The sequence below is a fragment of the Perognathus longimembris genome, chromosome 15 (assembly GCF_023159225.1).
Source record: "Perognathus longimembris pacificus isolate PPM17 chromosome 15, ASM2315922v1, whole genome shotgun sequence".
NCBI classification, from domain to species: domain Eukaryota; kingdom Metazoa; phylum Chordata; class Mammalia; order Rodentia; family Heteromyidae; genus Perognathus; species Perognathus longimembris.
The window spans coordinates 46,332,437-46,355,903 of NC_063175.1; the positions used below are offsets into that span (position 1 = coordinate 46,332,437).

Genomic DNA, 23,467 nt, shown 5'->3' on the forward strand with positions numbered 1-23,467 from the left:
GGATTTAAAAAAAAAAGGAACTTGTAGAAAACTTTCACATGGTCTAAGGTAGTAAATGAACTTTCTCAACGTTGTAGTGGTATAAAAGCCAAAATTTGAGGAGTATCAGCTTTAGCACCTTCTTCATGAGGAGATGAACAGTTTTTAAGTTATAGTAACTGCATCTGTAACTAATTATGATGAAAGAAATTAAAAATGAAAATCATTTAATGGGATACAGAAATACTTGGGGTTGCTTTGCAAGATTATTTTATAATGTAGTTCTTATATTTTATGAGATAAAATTAAAACCAATTTTTTTCTCATAAGCATAACATTGTAAAATTATAATTTATTGTTTTAGGTAAAATTGTTTTATTAAATTGTGTTTAGTACAGATTTCGTAATACATGCATATAATATGCTCTGATCATTACTCATAAGGGATCGAAAACAAGTCCATTAAAATAAAATTCACATGTGTGCAGGAGCTGCTTCTGGGAATTTTTGTAGTTTAAATTTTCCTTTTGTTACTGTTCTTTGACTTGTTTTAGTTCAACTGTTTACCTTGCACGTGCCTGATTGACATTATGATGCATTGGTGTGGAAATTATGAAAAAGTTGTTTTCATGCAGCTGTCCTATCATCACAAAAGAACTTGACTGCATGAAAAGCAAACATATCATTCAGCAGACAATGTTGAATCTGTTCAAGAGCCCAAACCTATTGCTGTTCAATGACAGAAGAAAAGAGAGGGATTAATTTGAAGATGCTTGTGCATGACATATGCTAATTTCTCCCTAGGAAGGAAGTGTCAAATGGTGACCTCTAAATCTTAACATTGACCTCCAGTTGTAGAATGTGTGTGCCATAAGGTCCTTTTGCTTTTTCATATGATAATTGAAGCTGAAGCATTTTCCTGGCAACACAACTTTTTTTGGGGGGGAGGGGTTGGCTGAACTCTTTTATAAGAATTGTAAAATTTATTACATAAAACATTTATTTTATAAAAATATTAAACGTCAGTGAGTGAACTATATAAAAATCCTAACAACATTCAAATATAATATGCAGCATTTATTCTTTATACATTAGTATGTTTTACATTGAATTTTAATACAATGAGTGTGGGAACTTGAAATGTCACTGAATATTTGTTTGAGATATTTCAAAATAGTCTATTCATGTTAGGTAATAAACAACTAGAAAAATGTTATCAATAATCTGAAGACCAGCACAAGCATCTTAAGTATGTGATACAGTTTATAAAATTATATCTTGCTAATTCTTAATATTTTTGTCATTTTTATTTTACTTTTTTTAATTTTAGAGTTATGCTTTGCAGTATTTGACACATTATTCATTTATCCTTTTTGCTAGCTTTTATCTTGAAGAGGAAATTAAACTACCCTGTGGTTACTATTTCATAAATTACACCATTCCATGCTGTAGTTTTAATAAGCATGCCCTTCCGATTTTTAGTTTATATTTTCTGCATTTTGCCAATTTTGTTTTCATTCTCCACTAATATAGAACTTTTTTTTCAGAAAGCACTGTACCTCAATTTTCTCCTCTTTATTTCTTCTATTTTCCTCTGCAAGTTGCTGCACCTGTCGTTTCCACTCGGTCTGATGCTGATCGCTCTGGCTCTGACTCTGCTTCCACTCCTGCTTTACATACCTGTTTCTTAGTCAATGAAGGTATTCTCTCTCAACTTTCTAATGACTTTCTTTCAATCTATACTTTATTCTAACAGATTCTCTTCTTTTTATCTGATTTATACATTCATCTGCTTTGTTATTTATGAGATCCTAAAGTTCCCATTTTATAACTTTATTTGGTTATGTCAGTGACAAAAACTTATTATAAAAATGTGATGTTACTCCTGGCTGGTATAAGCAATGTCTTCTATCATCTAGAATGCTGCTGAAGTAGTGCAAAGCTGCTCATCTTTGGTGTGATGTCAATGTTAAATGGCAGACTGAATTTTGTAGTCGTTTTCCCCATGTGATCCACGGCATTGGTGCTGATGAAATTGCTTTCCATGTATAACTAGTCCCTAACGGACATACTTTTTGTCTTTACAAAGCTGTATGCTGTGATTACATGAAGGTATGTTATAAGTGAGTCTCTTTGATTATAGGATGATAGGAATTTGCCTGTTCTGCTACTACTTCTGATGTAGGCTGATGCAAAATTTTAGAATTTAAATCTTTACATGTAATGGAACTACCACATTATTCCTGCAAGGGTTACACAGTGGAAAGTAATTTTTGGACCACTGAAAAAGTTACTGAAATCCTTAAACACTGGTTTCCCAAGACTTGACTAGTATTATTTACAACTCCTGGAGCATTAATGAAGATTGTGAGTTCTGTCAGTCTCCATATGCTCAGTTTATATGATACATAAAGGAGGAAATTTAAACATTTTTTTTAAAATATAAAATTCAGAATGATTCTGAATCTTCAGAATATTGTAAGTCTATTTGAACAGAAGGAATATTACATTGCCTATGAAGTTCAGAATCCATGTTTCAAGTGGTACCACTTTAGAAAGAAACTATGTGGAAACTTAAAAGTCTAACTTCCTTTTTTGTTTTGTTTTCTCATCATAGAATTGTTCTAACATTCTTTAAAAAGACTGGATTTTAGGAAAAATAATTAGGGTATTTGTTAAGCAATTGTGAAACATCATTATCTGTTATTCTCAGATAAACTGTTAGATTTAGGGCTTTAAATAGTCATCACAAAGTTCAAATTTAGCTCATAAATATACCTTTGAAAAATATGAAATATATGAATATATGAAACATTAAAATGTATTAAGAATTAGTAGGTAGTAGTGTATGTTGTGTATATATGTATATGTATATATGTATACACATAAGTAAGTCTATATAAATATTACTGCATCCCTATGTTGTAAGTTATAACAATGTGTGTATGAATATATATGTACTTATTCCTATGCTGTGAGTTATAATCTAAAATGTGTACCTGTCAGTCAACTTAGTGTGAATACATATTATCAGTTGATGCATATTTCCTCACTGAATGGATGAGTTTTTTTTTTTTTTTTTTTCTTTTGGCCAGTCCTGGGACTTGGACTCAGGGCCTGAGCACTGTCCCTGGCTTCTTTTTGCTCAAGGCTAGCACTCTGCCACTTGAGTCACAGCGCCACTTCTGGCCATTTTCTATATATGTGGTGCTGGGGAATTGAACCCAGGGCCTCATGTATACGGGGCAAGCACTCTTGCCACTAGGCCATATCCCCAGCCCCGGATGAGTCTTTCAACAGGTGGCTTGACTATCTTTAGCAGTCCACTGATCTATTTGAGTTTTATTAAACTTTTTGTTATTAGTTTAGAATACTATAATTTAGATCATTTCAGAGCACTGACTTGCTAAAATCCTGTGTTCACAGATTAACTCAACTTTAAGTGACTGAGGGCATATTTTTTAACCTGTTCTTGATTATTTATTTTTAGATATCCTCAGGAGAAAATGGTAATGATTGTGTATTAATAATGCTCTGACATGTAATTTAGGAAGAATGAGTCTTATTTATTGTATATATGAAGGTATTTTATGTCACTTTAAAAATAAGGTTGAAATGATTGAGAATGCTTATGTATTATTACTTTTACATGTTACAGTGTAAACTGTCTTTTTCGTATAATCATTTATATGTGATTAAGAACTTTGGAAAATGTAAGCGTTAGTACTCGGAATCAAAATTGCTGATTTTTAAGACTGTAAATTTTGGTTGATCAGATTTTTATTTTGTGAAATATCTGGATTTATATTTGCTTTGAAATGGGAATTATGTTACTTTTTTGGGTTATGATAGTGATTAGATATCAGATTCAATTTGTAAGAAAAGGAATAACGTCCATAATTGAAGACCCTCTGATGAGAAGGTCTTTTGGATGACAGGAAGGCAATAGATAGGTACTCATGCCTGTAGTGACACAAATCTGTCTTAGAATGTCTTTTAACTGATAATATTTTTACATCTATTGCTCTTATATCTCTTCCCATCCCCTAATACATGTTCTATTTCACAACATCTGTTTAGAAATGTGTTTTCTTTGGGAATTTGGTTGTAGTTTGTGTAGACATTTGTTTTAATATATTGGGGTGTTGTTTTTTAAACTTTGAAGTTTTAGTGTTACTGGGGTGTGAACTCAGAACTTCTTACTAGCTAGGCAAGCACTATACCACTTGAGATATAACCTCAGCCCTGGTGATACGTGATGAAATACTTTGGTGTAATTGTTTGTTGTGCAGAATGTCTAAAAGTAAAATCATTTAAAGTATGTTTGTGTTACCACATTTGGACAGGATGGAGTCAGTTAGCTGCCATGCACTGTGTTATGTTACCGGACCTGCTGGGATTGGATAAATTCAGGCCTCCACTTCTGGAGATGCTGGCTCGAAGGTGGCAAGATCGATGCTTGGAGGTAATGTCAAGGGGATGAGGACAGATCACAAAAAATAAATAAAAAGACTCATTCATGCTGGGTGCCAGTGGCTCACACCTGTACTCCCAGCCATTCAAAAGGCTGAGCTCTGTGGGTCACAGTTCAAATATTAATTTCAAAATAGTGCTCATTTATTTGTCTTACTACCTGTTCACCATGTGACAGAAAATATGGATTCAAGATTTCTATTCTTTGTTGTTTTTCTGTATGCATACTAAATAGTAATACTCCTATTTACTGTTCATTTACTTTTTCTTTTAATCCAGTGAATACTTGATGAAATGTTTCCTATGCTTTGTAGGATTGTGTCTTACTTGTTGAGTTCATGAAAAATCGTACAGACACACGCACAAGTACACATAACTACCTCCCCAAGATTATACATTCAATTCAATTACATTAGTCAAATTCCAAGTCAGTAGAAGGTACTATATTATAGTAAAATGAGAAAGTCTTTGGAATTAGAAGATAGCTGGATTTGAATATCATTCTGAACAGTTATTAACTTTGTGACCCTAGGCAATTTACTTACCCTATTTGAAGCTCATTTGTAAAGTGGGGATAATAATATAGTCCTCGTGGGATTGCTATCAGGGTCAAATGAGATAATGTAAGTAAAACAGTAAGTACAGAGCCTGACACATGATAGAATTTCAATAATTGTGCCCCTTATTTGAGCTTCATTAGATATTACTTAGAATATCTAGAACTTGGAGATGTATTACTGAGATTTTCCTTATTATGGGTTTGACTTATATAGCTGAAGCAGTTTATATCACTTAAGATTTTTAATTTTCTATATATAAAGGTAGTCACATGTTACTTAATGATGTGGATATATCCTAAGAAATGTATTGTAGGTAATTTTGCTTTGTGAACATAGTAAAGTGTATTTACACAAACTTACACAAACTAAGTTGGCCACATGTTGATACAATATTATAACTATCATGTGTGTAGTCTGTTGCTGACTGAAATGTCATTATGCAGTTAAAATACTTTTTAGTAATGGTCTTTGATGATGTATGAGGTGCCACCAATCAGTTTCTTCAGTATTTAATTCATTATTTGGTTGGTATGTTTGAGTGCGTATATATATATGTGTGTGTGTGTGTGTGTGTGTGTGTATGTATATGTGTGTATATACACATGCATATATATATGTATGTATATACATGGGTCTGTATGAGTTCTGTGTCCTACATTTGTTTCATTATGGAACTTTCTAATTTATAGATAGCAACTGATCTGCTTTCTCATTTTTGTGATCTTCTTAGGTTAGAGAAGCCGCACAGGCTCTGCTTCTGGCAGAGCTGAGAAGAATTGAGCAAGCAGGACGAAAGGAAGCCATTGATGCCTGGGCTCCTTATTTACCTCAGTATATGGACCATGTCATATCACGTAAGTGCTCTCATTCTTTTATACAAAGCTTTGCAGACTGAAGAGTATCAAACTCGCAAATATGCATGCTACTCTGTATCAACAACATTGAGTCATTTACCTTTAACTTAAAACAAATGATCCTCAAATCTGTCTTTCATTTTCTGAATCTCTGTAGTTTACAGTTCAGTAATTTTTTTTGAAAATAGCAAAAGTTATCTAAAATCAAAATATTAACCACTTACTAATACACCTTATATAAAACATTTTTTACAAAATTAATTCCTAGAAGTGGTTCTGTGGCTCAAAGTGGTAGAGCACTACCTTTGAGCTGAAGAGCTCAGGGGCAGCGCCCAGGCCCAGAGTTCAAGCCCCACAACTGACCAAAAAGAAAAAAAAACACAAAATGAATTCCCAATTAAAAATCCTGCCTTATTTAACATTATTAGACAGTTTTCTCTGCCTATTGAATTTATGAGTTTATATTAATCTGGTGATATGCAAGCACAAATACTAGACAAGATTCATAGCAAGTTGATGCTAGAATTTTGAAATTGTAAAAGCGAAGATCTGGTACAGTTAGGCCAGTGTACTGTTGAAGAAAGAGAATAATAGCAAGGGTTGTGACAGACGGATCTTTCAAAAGAGAAAAGTTGAAGAATTTTTTTGCAAATTAAACCTTTGTGATCATGCTGTTGTACTTTTTTTCTTCTCACAAAAGATGTGGCCATCCTTAGTTCATCATTTTAACGGTGAAATATATGATGAGGAAAGTTTACAATTAAATGCATTCATAATCTTAATTATGTAATAAGTTTGTTAAGTTATTAAAATGAAATCTTGATGAGACTTACAAAGACTTTATCATGAAATTTGGTCTGGATTTTAAGTGAATTTATTTAAAATGATTGTTTACCAATCCCAGTTATTCTTGGTAATGAAATACTCATCCAAAAGTCATACTTACAAAATATGTCAAGATAGATAGTGCTTGATGGTATTAGAAGGAAAATGAAAACAAAATTCAGAAAAGGTTGGAGCTGTAATAGCTGGTCTAAATACTGGTTGCTTGCAAAGGTGACAGTAGTAGATGTTTAATTAGGCCTGTTAACCTTTGGCAATTAAACTTTGTTATACTCAGTATTGTTATAGGTAAAAATGAAGATTATAGTAGGACTTTATAGGATTCTAATGAGTACGGAGTAAGTTCATCTTTGTTAAGTGCATAGAGTACCTAGCCCATAGTAATTTTTTGTTTGTTAAGAAAATACTGTAAAACATGGAGGGGGGAAAAATGAGGGAGGAGGTAACAAGTTGAACAAGAAATGTACTCACTGCCTTACATATGAAACTGTAACCCCTCTGTACTTCACTTTGACAATAAAGGAAAAAAAATAAATTTAAAAAAATCAAACAATAACAATCCTACTTAAAATTCTGAGTATCAGAATATTTACTTAGTGAATATGGATTTTCATTTGGTTATGGGAAATTCCCATTCTAATAAAGGACAACAATTATTTTAAAAAACCCTAGGAACTCGATATTTAGAATATAATGTATTAGGCTTAAAAGTCTTTTAGAAATATAGATTTTAAAAATAACTTTCTGGAATATAAAAAATAAGACTTGAAAAAGCTCTACTTTTGAGTATTTGAATAATCAGTCTGGAACATACTTTTGTTCCTAACTTGTGAACTTTAACATCATATTTCAGAAAGTGGAGTTCAATGATTAGCTTGTCATCAACCTTATTGAATGAAAGATTAAGCTAAAGACAAAGTATGAGTGTGATAATACTGAGTTGTTTGAAGATGAAAGTACTCAATAGCCCATTACTAAAGATTTATATTATAGAAATAATTATCCAGGTGCTTTATATTCACTTGTATAATTCTAGTTACTCAAGAGGCTGAGATTTGGAGGATCAAAGTTTGAAGCTGACCCAGGCTTTGAAAAGCACATGAGACTCTGTCTCCAAAAATCAGCAGTTAAAAGCAGGGCTGGAAGTACTCTTTGGTAGAGATCTAGCCAAGAAAAGCAAGCCTAGTAAATATGATCCTGAGCTCAAGCCTCAGTATCTCAAAATAAGAAAAATAAAAGAAGGAATAGTCAAATATATCTTCAAGACATCTCCATTTAGAATGTATAAAGTGAAAGGGAATAAATAGGTGAGGGGCTATTTGTTAGAATCAGAGACAACGTCTAAGTTTTTATTTCTGTTTGCATTTAAAAGTCTTAAGGAAACTGGTAAAGATTAGCACAGTGTTGTATTCTTGACTGTTCATAAGAGGGGTATCATTAGCCATTGTACTGAGTGGTACTCTGCTTTGTTCCTGGAAAGAAGAGTAGTTTAGCCCTAAGATAAATGCATAGCAGAGCCACAAATTACTTACTCCCTGAAACAATGATAGAAATGCATGTGTTGCTAGGTGAAAGATCTGTTACTAGTATACAGAAAATGATAAACACTATTACTAATGGGACATATTCTGTCTGCCAGACTTTGGCTAAGTATTTGGTCTGTGTATTACATTTAGGTGTTAACAGTGATCTTGTAAAGTAGGTGGTGGTGTTCTTCCCACTGCTACCCCCACTTTATTTTCTCTCACAAGAGAACTGAAGCTAAGAGGGACTTTAAAAAGTCCTCTGAAGGTCCCTCAGATACTTAGATGACTGTCAGACTCTAAAACTCATTCTCTTAACTATTGTTTATTCTGTCTCTTATTCCAAAAACCTTAGATTGTTAATTCAGAGGTAAGGTAGATATTGAAAAGTAAATAGGTATTTGGTAAACTAATACTGCTTTCGTTGTTTTGTGTTTTCACAAAATGGACTAGAAAATCACTCCTACAAAGTTATTCTTTGATACTTCTCATATTTAAATATTAAAATAAGCATAGATTACTTTGTTCTTAGGTCAAATTTAAACCTTTCCATTTTTGTAATTAAGTCCTGTTTCCTTATAGTATCTGAGTACTTTGTAAATTAACTGAATGTTGGATTACTTAAATTTTAAGATTGCCACTGATAGTAATTATATTTTCAGTGAAAGAATAAGCCAACACGCATTCTCCGTGTAACTGAAACATTCTATATTAACAACTTTTGATATAATGTTACTTGATTCCGGAACCTTTATATCGACTGGGTGTAAAATTACTTTTAGTTTGCTTTCTTGGAGCCTTCTATTTTAATAAAGGGATGTCAAGCTAAAGGAATAGGGATTTTGAATGTATTAAAGAGAAGAAAGCAAAGAACAAATGAGGAATGACCACATAGGGCTGTTGAACAGATTTGCTGTCCGAAGGGATCAAAAGGTTATGGAGGCAGCTGGTGGACAGCCCACACCTGCCACCTACATCCTTGTAGTGAAATTGCCTCTACCATTGTCATTAATATTTGAAGAGATGATCATTATCACAAGTTATATCATAAGTGTTATTTCATAAACACATGTTGTTAATCACTGAAATAAGCACATTATTAAGCAATGTGTTTGTTGAATATACTATTAATCAGATTATATTAACTATTCTAAGCGTTTCAAAGTACATAGTAATTAACCAATGTTGGGAGCACTTAACTTATAACTGAGCTTTGTCTAAGAAGTGCCTTATTAAATATTTGAAGTGCAGAAAATGCTCCTCTCTGAAATTAAGGCATAATTATTTGCATCAAATAGGGATTAATATTATTTTCTGAAATGACTTCATTTCAGACAAGAGCATTTTCTTAGCTTTGATAGCCTTCATTTTCTAGCTCTAAAGACAGTGGTTTTAAGGGGGTGGTAACTTTCTTTGAGTTCAGTCAGTAAGTGACTGAGTGGGATCTAAAATGACAACTCCACAGTCAACTGGCCATATCGAGAGGATCCTTGGCATTTTTTTAGGTACCTTATGCAATTAAAAGGTCTTGCAGGTTTGAGGATTAAGTAATAAATCAAAGCCAGCTGCTTTTTCAGGACTTCTGAGACCATTGAATAGAAACTTTGCATAGCATCGAGCACAGTGCATAACACAAGCTAGTTGGCCACTGTTCCCTTTCCTCACACTGGTTTCTCTAGCTTTATTTTCCTATTGCTGCTGCCTTAGAATTCACTTTAATGTATATTATTCAGGGATTTGACAGTGGACTAGATATCACTAGGAAGGAAAAAGAGGAGCAATAGTCTGCCTTACCTGAAAGCCACAGATTTACATAAGAACCAAGTTTTCAGTTATTGACTCATTTGAGAATTTTTCTCCAGGTAGTAGAGCTCTGCCCTTAAACAGTCATGAATTTTCATTTTATCCTTTACAGATGTCACAAATATGTAAACTTTTTATTCAAAGTAAAGATAGAAAGTTTGAGCATAAGTCCATGATCCTATTTGAATGTAACAAGAATTTAAGTACTGCATATATTCCTCAATGCTAATTTACTGAGCTATTATAAATCTTTCCTAAGTCATCACTCTTTAGCATGTATATACAGTTGATTTTGTGGTTCAGGACACTTTAAAATACATAAATATTTGAACCAAATAAGGATTAATAGTATTTTCTGAAGCTTGTAGTTCAGTTTGGATATAGATAAACATTAAAACTGCCTGAGATTTGTTTTGAAGTAAAGGTGTTTTGCAGAATGCTCTTGGATATATTTTTTATTTGTGACACACTACATGTAGCATGTTGATAATTGACTTTTTTATGAGGTCAAGCACCTAGTTTATGAAATATACCCACACTTGCCCTTCATTCCAGTCAGTGACTTCTCTGAGGTAAATGCTGATGGTTCCTCATTTCCTTTGGCCTGTGATGCAGAGTGACCTTAAGGGGCATGAGGTCACGAGTGTAATTATTTCTTGTACATTGTATTCTGCTTTCTCAAAGTGGCTCATCTCCTCTTTAGTTTCAGAAACATTAGACACATAAAACTCACTACTAGCATATAAATCAAAATCTCTTCTAAAGAGAATGCTGTTGCAATTTTGTGCAGTTATGGCCAATATAGTTTCAATTTGCAAATTTATCATCTTAGATATTGATAAAGGATATGTAACACATCGTGTTTAATACATATTGATGTCATCAGAACACACCATCCTTTGTTCTTATCGAGTCCCTGCCTTTTTAGCTTCCTTTTGTGTTAAGGTTACTAAGGTTAGGCTTGTTTTTTCTGCCCCTTGGAAACAGAATAGAATTTCTTTGTTCAGTGAAAGACAGTCCTGGTAATATTTTGGGTTTGATTTTTCAACAAGCCAGACTGTATTACCTTTATAACCTGGGATTGAAGTCACTTTTCTGATGATTGTAGTGTTCATTTTGAGCACAAGTGTGGATGGACCAACAATATATAAGAAGGTAAGATGGATTTGTATTTTGTAGAGTTAGTGAAAAGTATATCATAGTTGGTAAAAAAATAATTTAAATATTAATGTAGTCGCTAGGAGGCAGATATCAATTTGTGATGCAAAGAGGAGGGGGGAAAGCTAAGGAATGGGCTTGGTAAATGTGTTTTGAGCAGTTTTCTTCCTACTTCTCAAAGGCCTGAAACTACACAGCTTTCCTTCTTTCCATATTTTTCTCTCTTCCTCCCTTCTTTCTACCATCCCTCCTTCCCTCCCCATCCCTTCCCTTTTCTTCCCTTCCTTTCCCTTCCCTTTCTTTCCCTTACTTTTTTCCTTTTCTTCCTCCCTTCCTCCCTCCTTCCTCATTATCTAAAACTCTGTGAGATAGTCATTTTGATTAGATAACTGAAGATTTTAAATTCTAGATGCTTAAGATTTTTTTAAATTTTATCTTTTTTATTGTACTATTTCAAAATGACTCTAGTTTTTAAAACTCAGTAATCAGCTGTTTGGGCCCATACCAATGATGTAAAATTAGCCCCACTTGCTTCTTGAAGGAAGAATGCTTCTTAGTCTGAATAAAAAGGCAGATGTGTGTGTATGTCTCTTGCATTTCATATATACAATGAATAATTTTATTGCTGTTGGACTGTTTTTGTCTGCCCCTAATAGCTCTTGCCCTGATTTCTAATTTGCTCTTTCTAGTTTTGTAGCAGCCAGTTTACCACACTCATCTGAGTTAAAGTGAACTGGCTGAGAATAGGGGCTCCTGAATGAAAAACAACCTAAGCTCTTATATAAGCACTATGTGGTATCCCTTGTTAACTCTTCAGTTTCTACGTACTAGACTACTACCTGAGGTCTTTTGGGGCATTCTGGGTGTCCCTTTCTTTTCGAGCAGTCACATTCTTATTAAACTTGAGGAAATAAAAGGAAAATCGTTTGTTTGTTTCTGAAGAACTGATAATTCTAAAATACTTGGTTTGTAATGCCTTTTTTTTATGAACCAGCTGCATTAAAAGATGAGATTCTTTCAGAAATACCTATGGTATTTATCTTCAGGTGTTTAAAAGCCAGTGGGAAATGCTTATGCATTGCGATTAAAAAGAGAAAGTATTAAAAATGGCTTGAGTGATGTAGATTAGAAACCTCTTTTGTACTGCTCTAATTTTTGTATTTAGAGGCAGAAAGGTTTGCCTTAAGACAAATTATATTATACAAAGCACACTGTGTCTGTATTGTATATGATTGCAGTGTTTTGTTGGGACTAAGGTATTTGTTCCTCTTTTTTCTTACTGAGGGTTGGAGCTATTGGGTTTAATTTTAAGCATTCTAGACTGATCATCTATTTAACAGCATTAAACTGTCCTATTTCTCTATATTTGGTCACTAACCTAACGGAATAACAATGAAACTTCTTTTTAACTGGTCCTAATCATCTAAAAGAAAATCCCTTCCAAGTGACTTGTATTCTTTGATGAATTGTTAAATTGTCTTGTGATTTTCTTTATATCTCTTTCACAGTGTTGGAACTTAGAGTAATAAAGAGACAAATTTAGAGTGAAAGCATTACTGAATGGATGGGTTATTTAGGGTTTACCTCTTATCTTTATGTATTATCTCATTATACTGCAGGTAGGGTAAGCTACAGGTTAGGTAGCTTCATGCTGCCAGGGACTACCTCTGTACAGGAGGCACTTTAGCCACAGAGCCCATAGTCTGCTTTCAGATTGTCTGGAGGAGTCCTACAACACTGTACCACAGTGTGCAACTAAAGGAATGAAACCTTAGGAAACTCGGGCATTTGGTTCTTTTTCCAGTGCAAAGTGAGGAGTTCTAAATGTGTCTCTTAGCCTGCCTGTCTTCATCTCATCCCACTTGGGGAACACTGATAATCATCTGGCTTCTGTGGCACTTTTCCTGGGCCTGAAAAAGCTTGATATATTTTGAGCTCTTTCCTCATGCCCCCTTGTTCTCTTTCATAAGCTTTATCTGTCTCCCTGCCTCAGGCAGAAATTCATTACCTCTCTTAGAGTTGTAGTGGTTGGCAAGACCCCTAGGAGGCACAACTGGCTTTCTTTGAGGTAGTTGCACATTCTTACCATATGCTTTAAGAAGTTGAAGGCCTGTGAAGACTACTTTATAAAAGATAACCACCCATTCAACCTATGATACATTTAAAAAATGATGTTCAAATGGAAATGTCCAATATACCTTTAGCTGAGATTCTAGTGGCTTTTGCAATTATAAATGACCTAATTTTGCTTGCTATGAAGAGTAAGATATTGATTTGTACCATGATTCTCTTGCTGATTTGCTCAAGAACAAAAATTCATAATGCTAATGGAAATAAAGTACTTTACAAAACACTTCACATGAATACTAAGACATGTTTTTGTAATGGAACAAGTGTCTAGTTATATTTTAAATATACATTTTTATACTAGTACAGTTTATCCCCATATAGATAGACAGTCCTATTCAACTTTTAAAAAAAATTTACTTATTTATTATTTTATTTTATTGTAAGGCTGATGTACAGAGTAAGGAAATGAGTACATTTCTTGTTGGACATTCAACTTGTTTTTATAAAGCAAAAAACAGATTATACTCTTATGATATTTTATCTCTTAGTTACTGAACATGCATATGTTCATATGCTTTCATTTGGATCTGGAGTTTATATTTGTAAATTTGAGTTTATAATCTGATGATATTTGAACTCTTAGATATTGAATCTACATGAACAAATTCAATTTTTATTTGATTCTGAGACATTTATAGCTTTATATCTTGGTTTTAATTTATCTGTCTTTCCTATTTATAATGTTCTTCTTATGATTGGATATTATATGTACTTACATTGTTTTGTTACTTTAATTTCAAGCTTTATTATAATGTACATGTGACAGAATCAATCTTACAGTTTAAAAGGAAAATAATTTGAAGTTATTGCAAGAAATCATGGAAACCTTATTTGTCCTATTTTGATTGTAATAGCTAATGTCAGACTTTATTCTAGTTTTGTTTGTGAATTCTGGGTTTATGGTGAAATTATACTAAAATATCTTTGCCTAATCCATTTTGCCTTCTTCTCCTGCATTTTTTCAGTGGAAGCATAGAATTTTTATTTCATTTTTCTCCAGTGCTATTGTGTTAATAGCATTACCTTGACTATTTTTATTAAGAATATTTTGACATGAATATGCATTTTTAACATGTTCTAATGTTTATAAATAATTTCACTCTGCATGACATTTACAGGCTTGGTTAATATTTTAGTACTTCTAGTACACAAACATAAAGAAAAAAATTGTTTTATTTGTTCAAGCACCCGAATTGACCCCAACAAGATTGAGATTGATCTAGTTTCTTTCAGTCTGTTAAATGCCAATCCAGTCATCTGTAACAGTACTTAGTATTTTTGTAATTTTTCTGTAAATATTTTCTGTTTCTTCTATAAAACGTACCCATCAAGTGAAGAGATTTTCCTTGGTTGATTTAGAGATGAAAACAACTACAACAACCTATTTCATTTCTTGTTGTTTTTTAAAAAAAATATTTCTACAGTTGATGTCAGTGCTATAATCACAGTGCTTTTTTGTAATCCTATGAAAGTCTTCACAATTTACTAGAAAAAGATGATGTGGCTTACATTTGAAACAGGCAATTCAGCTAAAGAACATCCAGCTTTGAGGAATGAAAATGGAAGAGAATATCTCTGCTGATTTAAAACCATAATTAAATTACATCTTTCTAGTAATAGAATATAATGAGACAATGTCTGGCATAAGCCTTGGGTACAAATGTGTCAAATAGGTTATTTTATTGAGGCATCTTTGTTTCTTAAACATGAAGTGAAGACTTTTTCTCTAACTTCTTGTAGAGGATGACTGAAGTCACTTTTGTCTGCGTTTGACTTATAAATATCTTGTTTTGATTCCTATTTGTTGTTGTTTTTCCTCTTCTGCAAGGGTTAAGTAAATGATCTGAAAGTAAATGATCTCAGGGTTAGAAAAACTAAACTAGAAATAAATCTGAGAATTCTAGATGATGAGTAGAGGATTGATATTTACAATCAATATAAAATTTATGGTGTGTTTTATAAACTGTAAATTTAGGGTCACTTTCAAGTGACCACATAATCTTAAATGTCTGTGACACTGAGATTCTAAAGTCATCCCAAGCTTTCCCCCTATAGAGTAGTAGTTGCTTGGTAGGTTCTCAAAGGTGAATGGCATAAGGATGAGTTCCTAGGTGTATTCCTTCTGTAACTTACTTCCTCCTCAATCACAGATCTGTATTTTTTTTTTCAATACTGGGACTTGAATTCATGGCCTTGAGCATTTGCTTGGCTTTTTTTGCTCATGGGTGGTACTCTACCACTTGAATCATATCCCCAGTCCCACATTTGGCTGGTTAGCTGGAGATGAAGTCTCAAACTTTTCTCCCCAATTGCTTTCAACTACCATTGTCCAGTATTCAATCTTGTGAGCAGCTAAAATTATAGGCATGGGCTACTAGTGCCTGGCCAGATCTGTTTCTTTGACAAATGCGTTTTCTTTGTTTCCCATGCGCAGGCCTGAGTAAAGCCTGAATCAGTCCCTGGAAGACTTGCTTCTTTAGGAAACAGCATGCTAAGATCACAGATTGAGTGCTGCTTGCGCTTCTTGCTGTTTGGTTGTTTGCTGTTTCTAGTCTTTCTGGAAGACAGGTGTCATATGTTTTCATTTGGATCTTAGAGTATATAGTTTATATGGATACTTTCCATTAAGTTTAGGACTGCAGAGTTGTGACCTTCTATCTTTCTGGTTATGCCTCTGTCTACTTTGCCCCATTTTTTGGTTCTAAATGATGTCTGTGTAATGACTCATCTGCTTTCTCCTACAATGCACACATCACAACTCAAAAAAAATACTTTGAGTAAATGCAATTATCAAAATTATTGTGTGGCTTTTTTTTCCTTTTGGTTTGGTTCTTTGTTAGTTGGTTTTCTGTAACATAATCCATTAGAGATAAACCACTAAATTACTGTGCTTAAAAGTCAGTGAAGCCAGGCATCAGTGACTCACACGTATAAACTTAGCTTTTAAAGAAGCTGAGATCTGAGAATGGAGGCTCAAAGCCAGCCTGGCTGGATAAATCAGTGAGACTTATCTCAATAAATTAGCAAAAATCTGGAAATACAGATGTGGCTTACATGGTAGATCATCAGCTGTTAGCAAAAGAGATAGGCCCTGAGTTCAAGACCCCTCTCTGTCAAATACAAAGGAAGAAAAGAAGAATCACTGGGTGGGCATAGTTCTTTTGTGATTACATACACTTATTTGATGTACATGTAGTTTCATTTTGGGTTATTTTCCATTGCTCTTTTGAAAGTTTGTTGCTAGCATCCTCTGTAATTGTGTGTGTGTGTGTGTGTGTGTGTGTGTGTGTGAGAAAAAGGGATATGTGTATATAGTGAGGTTTGAAGCCAGAGCCTCACCCTTGCTAGACAGTCAAGCTACTACTTGAGTTTTGAGTTTTGTCCTCCCTTCCCCTCCTCCTCTATCCTTTCTCCCTTTTTCAAGTAGTCCTTCCCCGCCCCCCCCCCCCCCAAGCTGTTCTCAGATCATATCCTCCTACTATGGCCTCCTACATAGCTAGGATGATTGGCACATGCAACCACCTGGATTATTGTTTGAGCAGGGGGTCTTACTAACTTGGTCCATGCTGGCCTTTAACCATGATTCTCCTCAACTCTGCTTCTCAAGTTGCTGAGGCCATAGGCATGAGCCCTCACTCCTAGCTCCTCAAGTTTCTTTGATAATAATTTATTTGAAATAGTAATACATTTTAAAGTATGAATACTTTATCCGTACTTTATGAATATTTTATGAATATGATAAAGAATGAATACTTTATCCTTGGTCCTCTATCCTTACCCTCACCCATTCCAGATAAGGGAAAGTTTAAGTTCTAGTCTTAAGAGTGATTGCCTGATTTGAAAATACTTCTTTCTTTGTCTTTCCTCATAAACTTCAAATAAGTTTATATTCTCCTTATACATCACAGTAGCCCTGCTATCATAGTACTTGTCTGGCTCATTTTTTTAATTCTTTTTATAATTTGGATTTGAAATTTAATTCTTTAAAAGCTCTGCCAGAGGCAATGATTGGTGCTCCCGTAGTTAATTCAGCTTTTCATTCTCCTCTAAATCACGAGTTAGATATGAATAGTCTTTAAAATGAATTGTGAGATTTAATCAGGGTAATGTAGTAGAATAATGTCAACTTCTGTGGATGCATTATGCTCATTACAGTGCATGAGGGTTTGTCTTCAGCTGTTGGGTTCCACTTTGTCATATTTCCAGGCTAAAGTAACTATTTCATAACCTACTTATATAGTTTTCTTGGAGGCTTACTGTTTCTATTGTTTCTTTATATCCCATTTAGTATGATATATTTACATCAGGAGACATAATTTATATTTATGATCTGAAAATTTTCAGTCTTTATGAAAATGACTCCTATGGTAAGATTCTATTGCGATCTCTCTTTGGGGCCAATGTCCAGGATTTTTGTCCCAGAGTAGGCTCTTGATAACAATTTGACTAATTGAATTGTTATAGTCTTAATTGAATTTTTTGTTACTCAAATTATTCTTGTATTGGCCAAAAAGAGCTCTTTCCAGTGGCTTTTCATATCATTCGATAAAGTCTTATCAACAAAGCATTTTTCTGTTTCTGAGGTGTGCTCCCTGCTCATCTTGTATTTTCCCTGATATTCTTGTAATCAGCCATTTCTTTAAGGAGCCTTAGTTACTTTTACGGGTCATGTTGGAGATACAGGCAAGGGTTCTCAGTATGCTTCTTTTTACTGGGCTTTTGCTGCTTCTAGGTCTTCTCAGAGAACAGAGCTGGGAAACATCCATGATTCATTTTCCCTTCTCTCATATAAGTAAAATAAACCTGAGTGCACGTGGAACATCTCCTTTTCTATCTATCACACAGGATTCTAGTCATTCTGATCTTTCGCTTATTCGTTCTTTGATTCCCTCCGTGTGAAAAACATGACATTTATTATCTACCATAGATTTACTTGGTGGTGTTTTTTTCAACCTTAAAAAGACATAAAAAGTAATTCAGACTTGCTAACCCTATATCTCATGAAAAACTACTTTCCTAATACAGGTAGGGTATTTCCATACAGTTTTTCCTTTTTCTTTGTATCAGCCAGCCTTTGGGTCTATTTTCTGAAGCTTCTTTCCTTTTATACCCTTCAATGAGGTTGCATCATAGATTTGTAACATAGTTAGACTCATTTGTCATTGCGTGCAGCCCATTACAATTCCAATGGTTGTATTTAGGAAACTTTACTCTTTGTAGTATATAAATCTTTAGATTTTGGCAAATGAATATAATCAGGTAGAATGGAGAACATTTCCAACACCTTAAGCCTTTCCTTGTATATCCCCTTTGTAATTAGCCTCTGTATTATTGCATAACCTAGTACTTTCTTTCTTTTTCGTTTTTGCTTAGTATTCCATTGTACATATGAACAAAAGATTATTTATCCATTCATCTGGTTAAGGACATATGGGTTCTTTGGGGGTTTGGATGATTATGAGTAAGGCTACAGTAACTGTTTGGGTATTGGGTTGGCATGAAAACAAGTTTTCAGTTTACTTGAGAAACACTAAGGAGCAAAATTACTGGGTTGAATGAAAAGGGCAAGTGTAAGTGTAAATCAAAGAATTTGCCCAACACTCTTCCAAAGTAGTTTCATCATTTTGCCTCCTCATCATTAGGAATGAGACTCCTATTGCTTTATATCTGATTTTACATATGAAAGACGTATTTTTTTTATCAGTTTGTTACCTGTTTTTTTTGGCCAGTCCTGGGCCTTGGACTCAGGGCCTGAGCACTGTCCCTGGCTTCTTCCAGCTCAAGGCTAGGACTCTGCCACTTGAGCCACAGCGCCGCTTCTGGCCATTTTCTGTATATGTGGTGCTGGGGAATCGAACCTAGGGCCTCGTGTATCCGAGGCAGGCACTCTTGCCACTAGGCTATATCCCCAGCCCCTGTTACCTGTTTTTAACTACCTCTTTTTTAGTGTCAAGGTGATGTACAGGGGGTTACAATTACATAAGTAAGTAGTGAATACATTTCTTGTTATACTTGTTATCCCCCCTCATTTTTCTCCCACCTTTCCTCCCTATTATTTTAATTTGTGTTTTAATCTGTGTTTTCCCAGTAATGATGTTGAGCACGTTTTCATATGGTTGTTTGTCATCTGTATATCCTCTTTGGTTAAGTATCTATCTAGATACTTTTTTCAGGGTCTCTTCTATTGGGTTTTAAGTTATGAATACTGACTACAAAGCAATATTATTTATATAAAGCAAACATGTAATTTTTAGAAACCTTCCCAGTTTGCGGCTTTTCTTATTTTCTAAACATTACCCTTTGCAGAGCATAAGTTTTTAATCTCTTGTGAAGCCCAATTTATCTGTTTTTCTTTTATTGCTTAAGATTTTGTTATAATATCTAAAATACATATAATGATTCTAGTTTTCTCCTGTGTTTTCCTTTTGTAATGTTATAGCATTGCTTATAAGTTGATTTTTCTATTCATTTCTGTCTACAAATAAGTTTCTTGATTAATTCAAAGTATTTTCCAAGTCATTCACATACTATTTATACTTCACATATCTGGAGACTTTTGTCTCTATTTGCAAGTTGCATCTTTATTTATTCTTCATATGTCATACTGCCTATGAGTGTCATATATCCCTATTGTTTTTCTTACTATAGGTAGAAGAATTGAATAATACTCAATAATAAAATCAATCAGCTTCACAATGTTCATATGCCTTAATTTCATGGGAAATTGTTGGAATATTACAAATGCTTGTAAGATAATATCAGTTGGCAATAGCACATTACCAATTAAATGTATTACAGACAGGACATCATTAAAACAGATTCTTGTTCATTTAATTTCAAATCAATCATTTGCTGCACGTGAAGAGATTAAAATTCAAAAGCTTTTCTTCATATGTATATATGTAGATATTTGATAATATGTTTAGTAATGATGGAGATAAGATAAATTGGCTCTTTGAAATGTAAATATTCTAAATAGTTTGGCTTCAAGTAATATGTTTAGAAATACAGTTCAGGGGCTGGGGATATGGCCTAGTGGCAATAGTGCTTGCCTTGTATACATGAGGCCCTGGGTTTAATTCCCCAGCACCACATATACAGAAAATGGCCAGAAGTGGCGCTGTGGCTCAAGTGGCAGAGTGCTAGCCTTGAGCAAAAGGAAGCCAGGGACAGTGCTCAGGCCCTGAGTCCAAGCCCCAGGACTGGCAAAAAAAAAAAAAAAAAAGAAAAAAGAAAAGAAATACAGTTCAAAAAGGAGGGAAATGATATTTTTAAGTCATAAAATGGGTTAATTATATAGAGAAAAAAGCTAGGGTCAAGGCCTATCCTGAGAATGCTGGGAAACTGACCTGTCCTAAGGAATATCTCCAGCTGTACATCCGGGGCTTGTAACTTATCTTTTCTCCGTGAATTCTTAGTATCATGCTATGATAGATTTTATACATTCTTCAGGACCAAATTCTGCTATTTCCTTCTCTTGAAGTTATCTCTGACATGTGCTGTCATCTTTACCACATCTTGTGGCATTAATTTATTATTATTCCTATGTAGATTATGTTTTTCCTATACATTTATAAATCTATATTTATCATTGATTATTCCTTTTAATACTCTGAAGTCCTGTGTTTTCTTTTTCATCCTTCTCCTTTCTGCTTAGCATAACAATTCTTCAAAAAGGCTCCTATTAAATAGGTATACCCTCCGTGTCCTTCCATACATTAAGAGAGCCCACCATTTTGTAGGTTTTATCAGAAAGAAATGAACTCTTTTACTCTTCTCATTTGTATTACCATTAATTGAAAAGAAATGTAAATTGTTGATTGCAAATATTTCTAAAAAGTGACTACTCAAGTGTTTACACATTTGTGTACACACATTTAAATAATAAGGTTTTAGTTGCTATCTCTTTTGGGAAACTCCTAGGGCTCCTCCAAGAACTATGGTTTGAACATCAGTAGCCACACTGCAACCCCTATTCTTAAGTCTTAAAGTCAGTTCTCTTTTCTATTCCATTTTTTCTCTTCCTTCCCTCCTTTCTTCTTTCTTTCCTTCCTCCCTTCTTTTCATCTTTCTCTCTTTTTCTCTTCCTCTCTTGATTTCCTTCCTTCCTTCCTTCCTTCCTTCCTTCCTTCCTTCCTTCCTTCCTTCCTTCCTTCCTTCCTTCCTTCCTTCCTTCCTTCCTATCTTCCTTTCCCTTCCTTCCCCTTCCCCCCTTTGTTTCTTTGTATGGTAATGCCAATTGGACTCAGAGCCTTGTGCTTGCTTGGCGGGAACTCCATCATTTGAGACATGGCCCAAGCTGGCCCTTTGTCCTTTGGTTATTTTTTCCAATAGAGTCTCACATTTATACCCAGGCAGACCTGGACCACAATTGTCCTATGTATATTACCCCTGTATCTGGGATGACAGGTGCATGCCACCATGTCCAGCTTTTATTGACTTAGCTGGGAGTTTCTCATACTTTTTGTGTAAACCAATGTACATAACTTTGTACTTCAGTATATAGAAGAGAGCATTCTGAGTGCCTGATATAGCATTTTCCTGAATAAATAATATAAGTTAAAGGAAAATTTTGTGCTTTTTCATGTTCCTCCCACTTTTTTATTTTGTTGTGTTTTGTGTGTATGTGTGTGTACTAGAGTTTGAAGTGACATCGTTGTGCTTGCTAGGCAATCACTCCACTATTTGGACCACACTTCCAGCCCCTTTTACTTTAGCTTATTTTTCAGGTAGGGTCTTGGACTTTCTGCTTGGGACCACCTAGAACTGAAATCCTATTACCTCTGTCTCCCATATATCTTGGACTACAAGCATGCACAGTCACACTCAGCTTGTGTTTTGAGATAAAGACTTGCTCATATTTTTTATTCAAACTTGCTTTAAACCATCCTATAGAACAGGAGCCACTGTGACAGGCCCCACATTTACCTTTCTTTAATGCTATCCCCTGGCTTCAGCTTCCTTATCCAGTGTTCTTGTTAGAAGCCAGAACAGTCTTTTCACCTTGTGTCTCACCTAGCACCAGGCGTGTTCCACATAGTCTGTGGACTTTCTGAAAGTTTAAAGGGTTGTAAGAACTTTTCTTGGTTACCTATTATCATTCTGATGGGCAACACTAAACCCTTTTAAATTCATATTGATGATCTTTTTCAGGCCCAGCCATATCAACATTTTTATTTTTGAAGCTGTTAATTGGCTGCAGCAGCTCCTATCAGATTCCCCTTTTTGACTTTTAAAGCAATCTGGTGTTATAATAATAAGAAATCAGTGTTTACCCTTAGTGCACTGTATTTATTGCACTCTTTCTATGCTTGCTGGTGTATCCTCTGCCTGAGCAGTGCTGGTAAACAAAGAAGGAAGGAAAGAAATAAAAAGAAAGTCCATGAAGGATTTTCATGGTGCAATCATAGTCTTATTTACTTTGCACAGTTCTGCAATACATAATTGTACATCCACTTGAGATTTATAAGTCAGCCAGAAATGCTTACTTTGAGACATTGTATGTAAGAGAGTTTTGCCTTTGTTTCACAACATTTTGTAGATAGGACAATATAAATTTTTGTTTTTCTGAAACAAAGATTGGTGATACCGGTTCACTGACTGCATATCAATCAGAAATCTTTGAAAAAGTACCAGAAAGGAGTTGGAAGTGTTAGATATTTTGCCATAGATCATTTTTAGTTTCTTTTGGCAAGGAGGAATAGTAAAGCTTTATGCTTTCACATTAATATTCTGTTCACATAGTATACCACCTGTGGTTTCTTATGTATTTATCAGTAAATATTTCCATTTTGCTGCATTCTGAGTTGATGGATTACATTTTAGAGCAGCTTTCTAAAATATTCAAAATGATACTTGTGAAAAAAATTTAAATTAAATATCAGTTCTCATCTTATGAAATACTTATTCTCTATCTTAAAGGTATTTATATTTATTTACATTTTATTTTTCTAACTGCTTTGTGCCTTTAATGAACTCATAAATTCCTGATAAATTGAAATAATCTTTATTCAGAATAAGGGATAAATCTCTTACCATTTATTTCAGGAAATCTTTCCTACAAGACATCTATAGTGTTGAATTTTATATTTTTGATGTTGCCACAGAAGGAAAAGTGGATACTGTGTCTTTAATGGAAAGCAAA

At 34.2% G+C, this 23,467-nt stretch overlaps 1 protein-coding gene across 5 annotated transcripts in view; it reads left to right on the forward strand.

The window, feature by feature from the left end:
• The window catches only part of Wdr7 (WD repeat domain 7), a 252,259-nt gene that overhangs the window by 67,017 nt on the left and 161,775 nt on the right, over positions 1-23,467 (forward strand). For 4 of the 5 annotated variants that reach the window (XM_048363805.1, XM_048363804.1, XM_048363806.1 and 1 more), the window contains 2 exons: positions 4,326-4,444; positions 5,743-5,866. In XM_048363805.1, the coding sequence (XP_048219762.1) occupies positions 4,326-4,444; positions 5,743-5,866 (243 nt within the window). Of the gene's footprint in view, positions 1-1,580; positions 1,680-4,325; positions 4,445-5,742; positions 5,867-23,467 lie in introns of all 5 variants that reach the window. The other variant, XM_048363808.1, reaches the window with a different exon arrangement.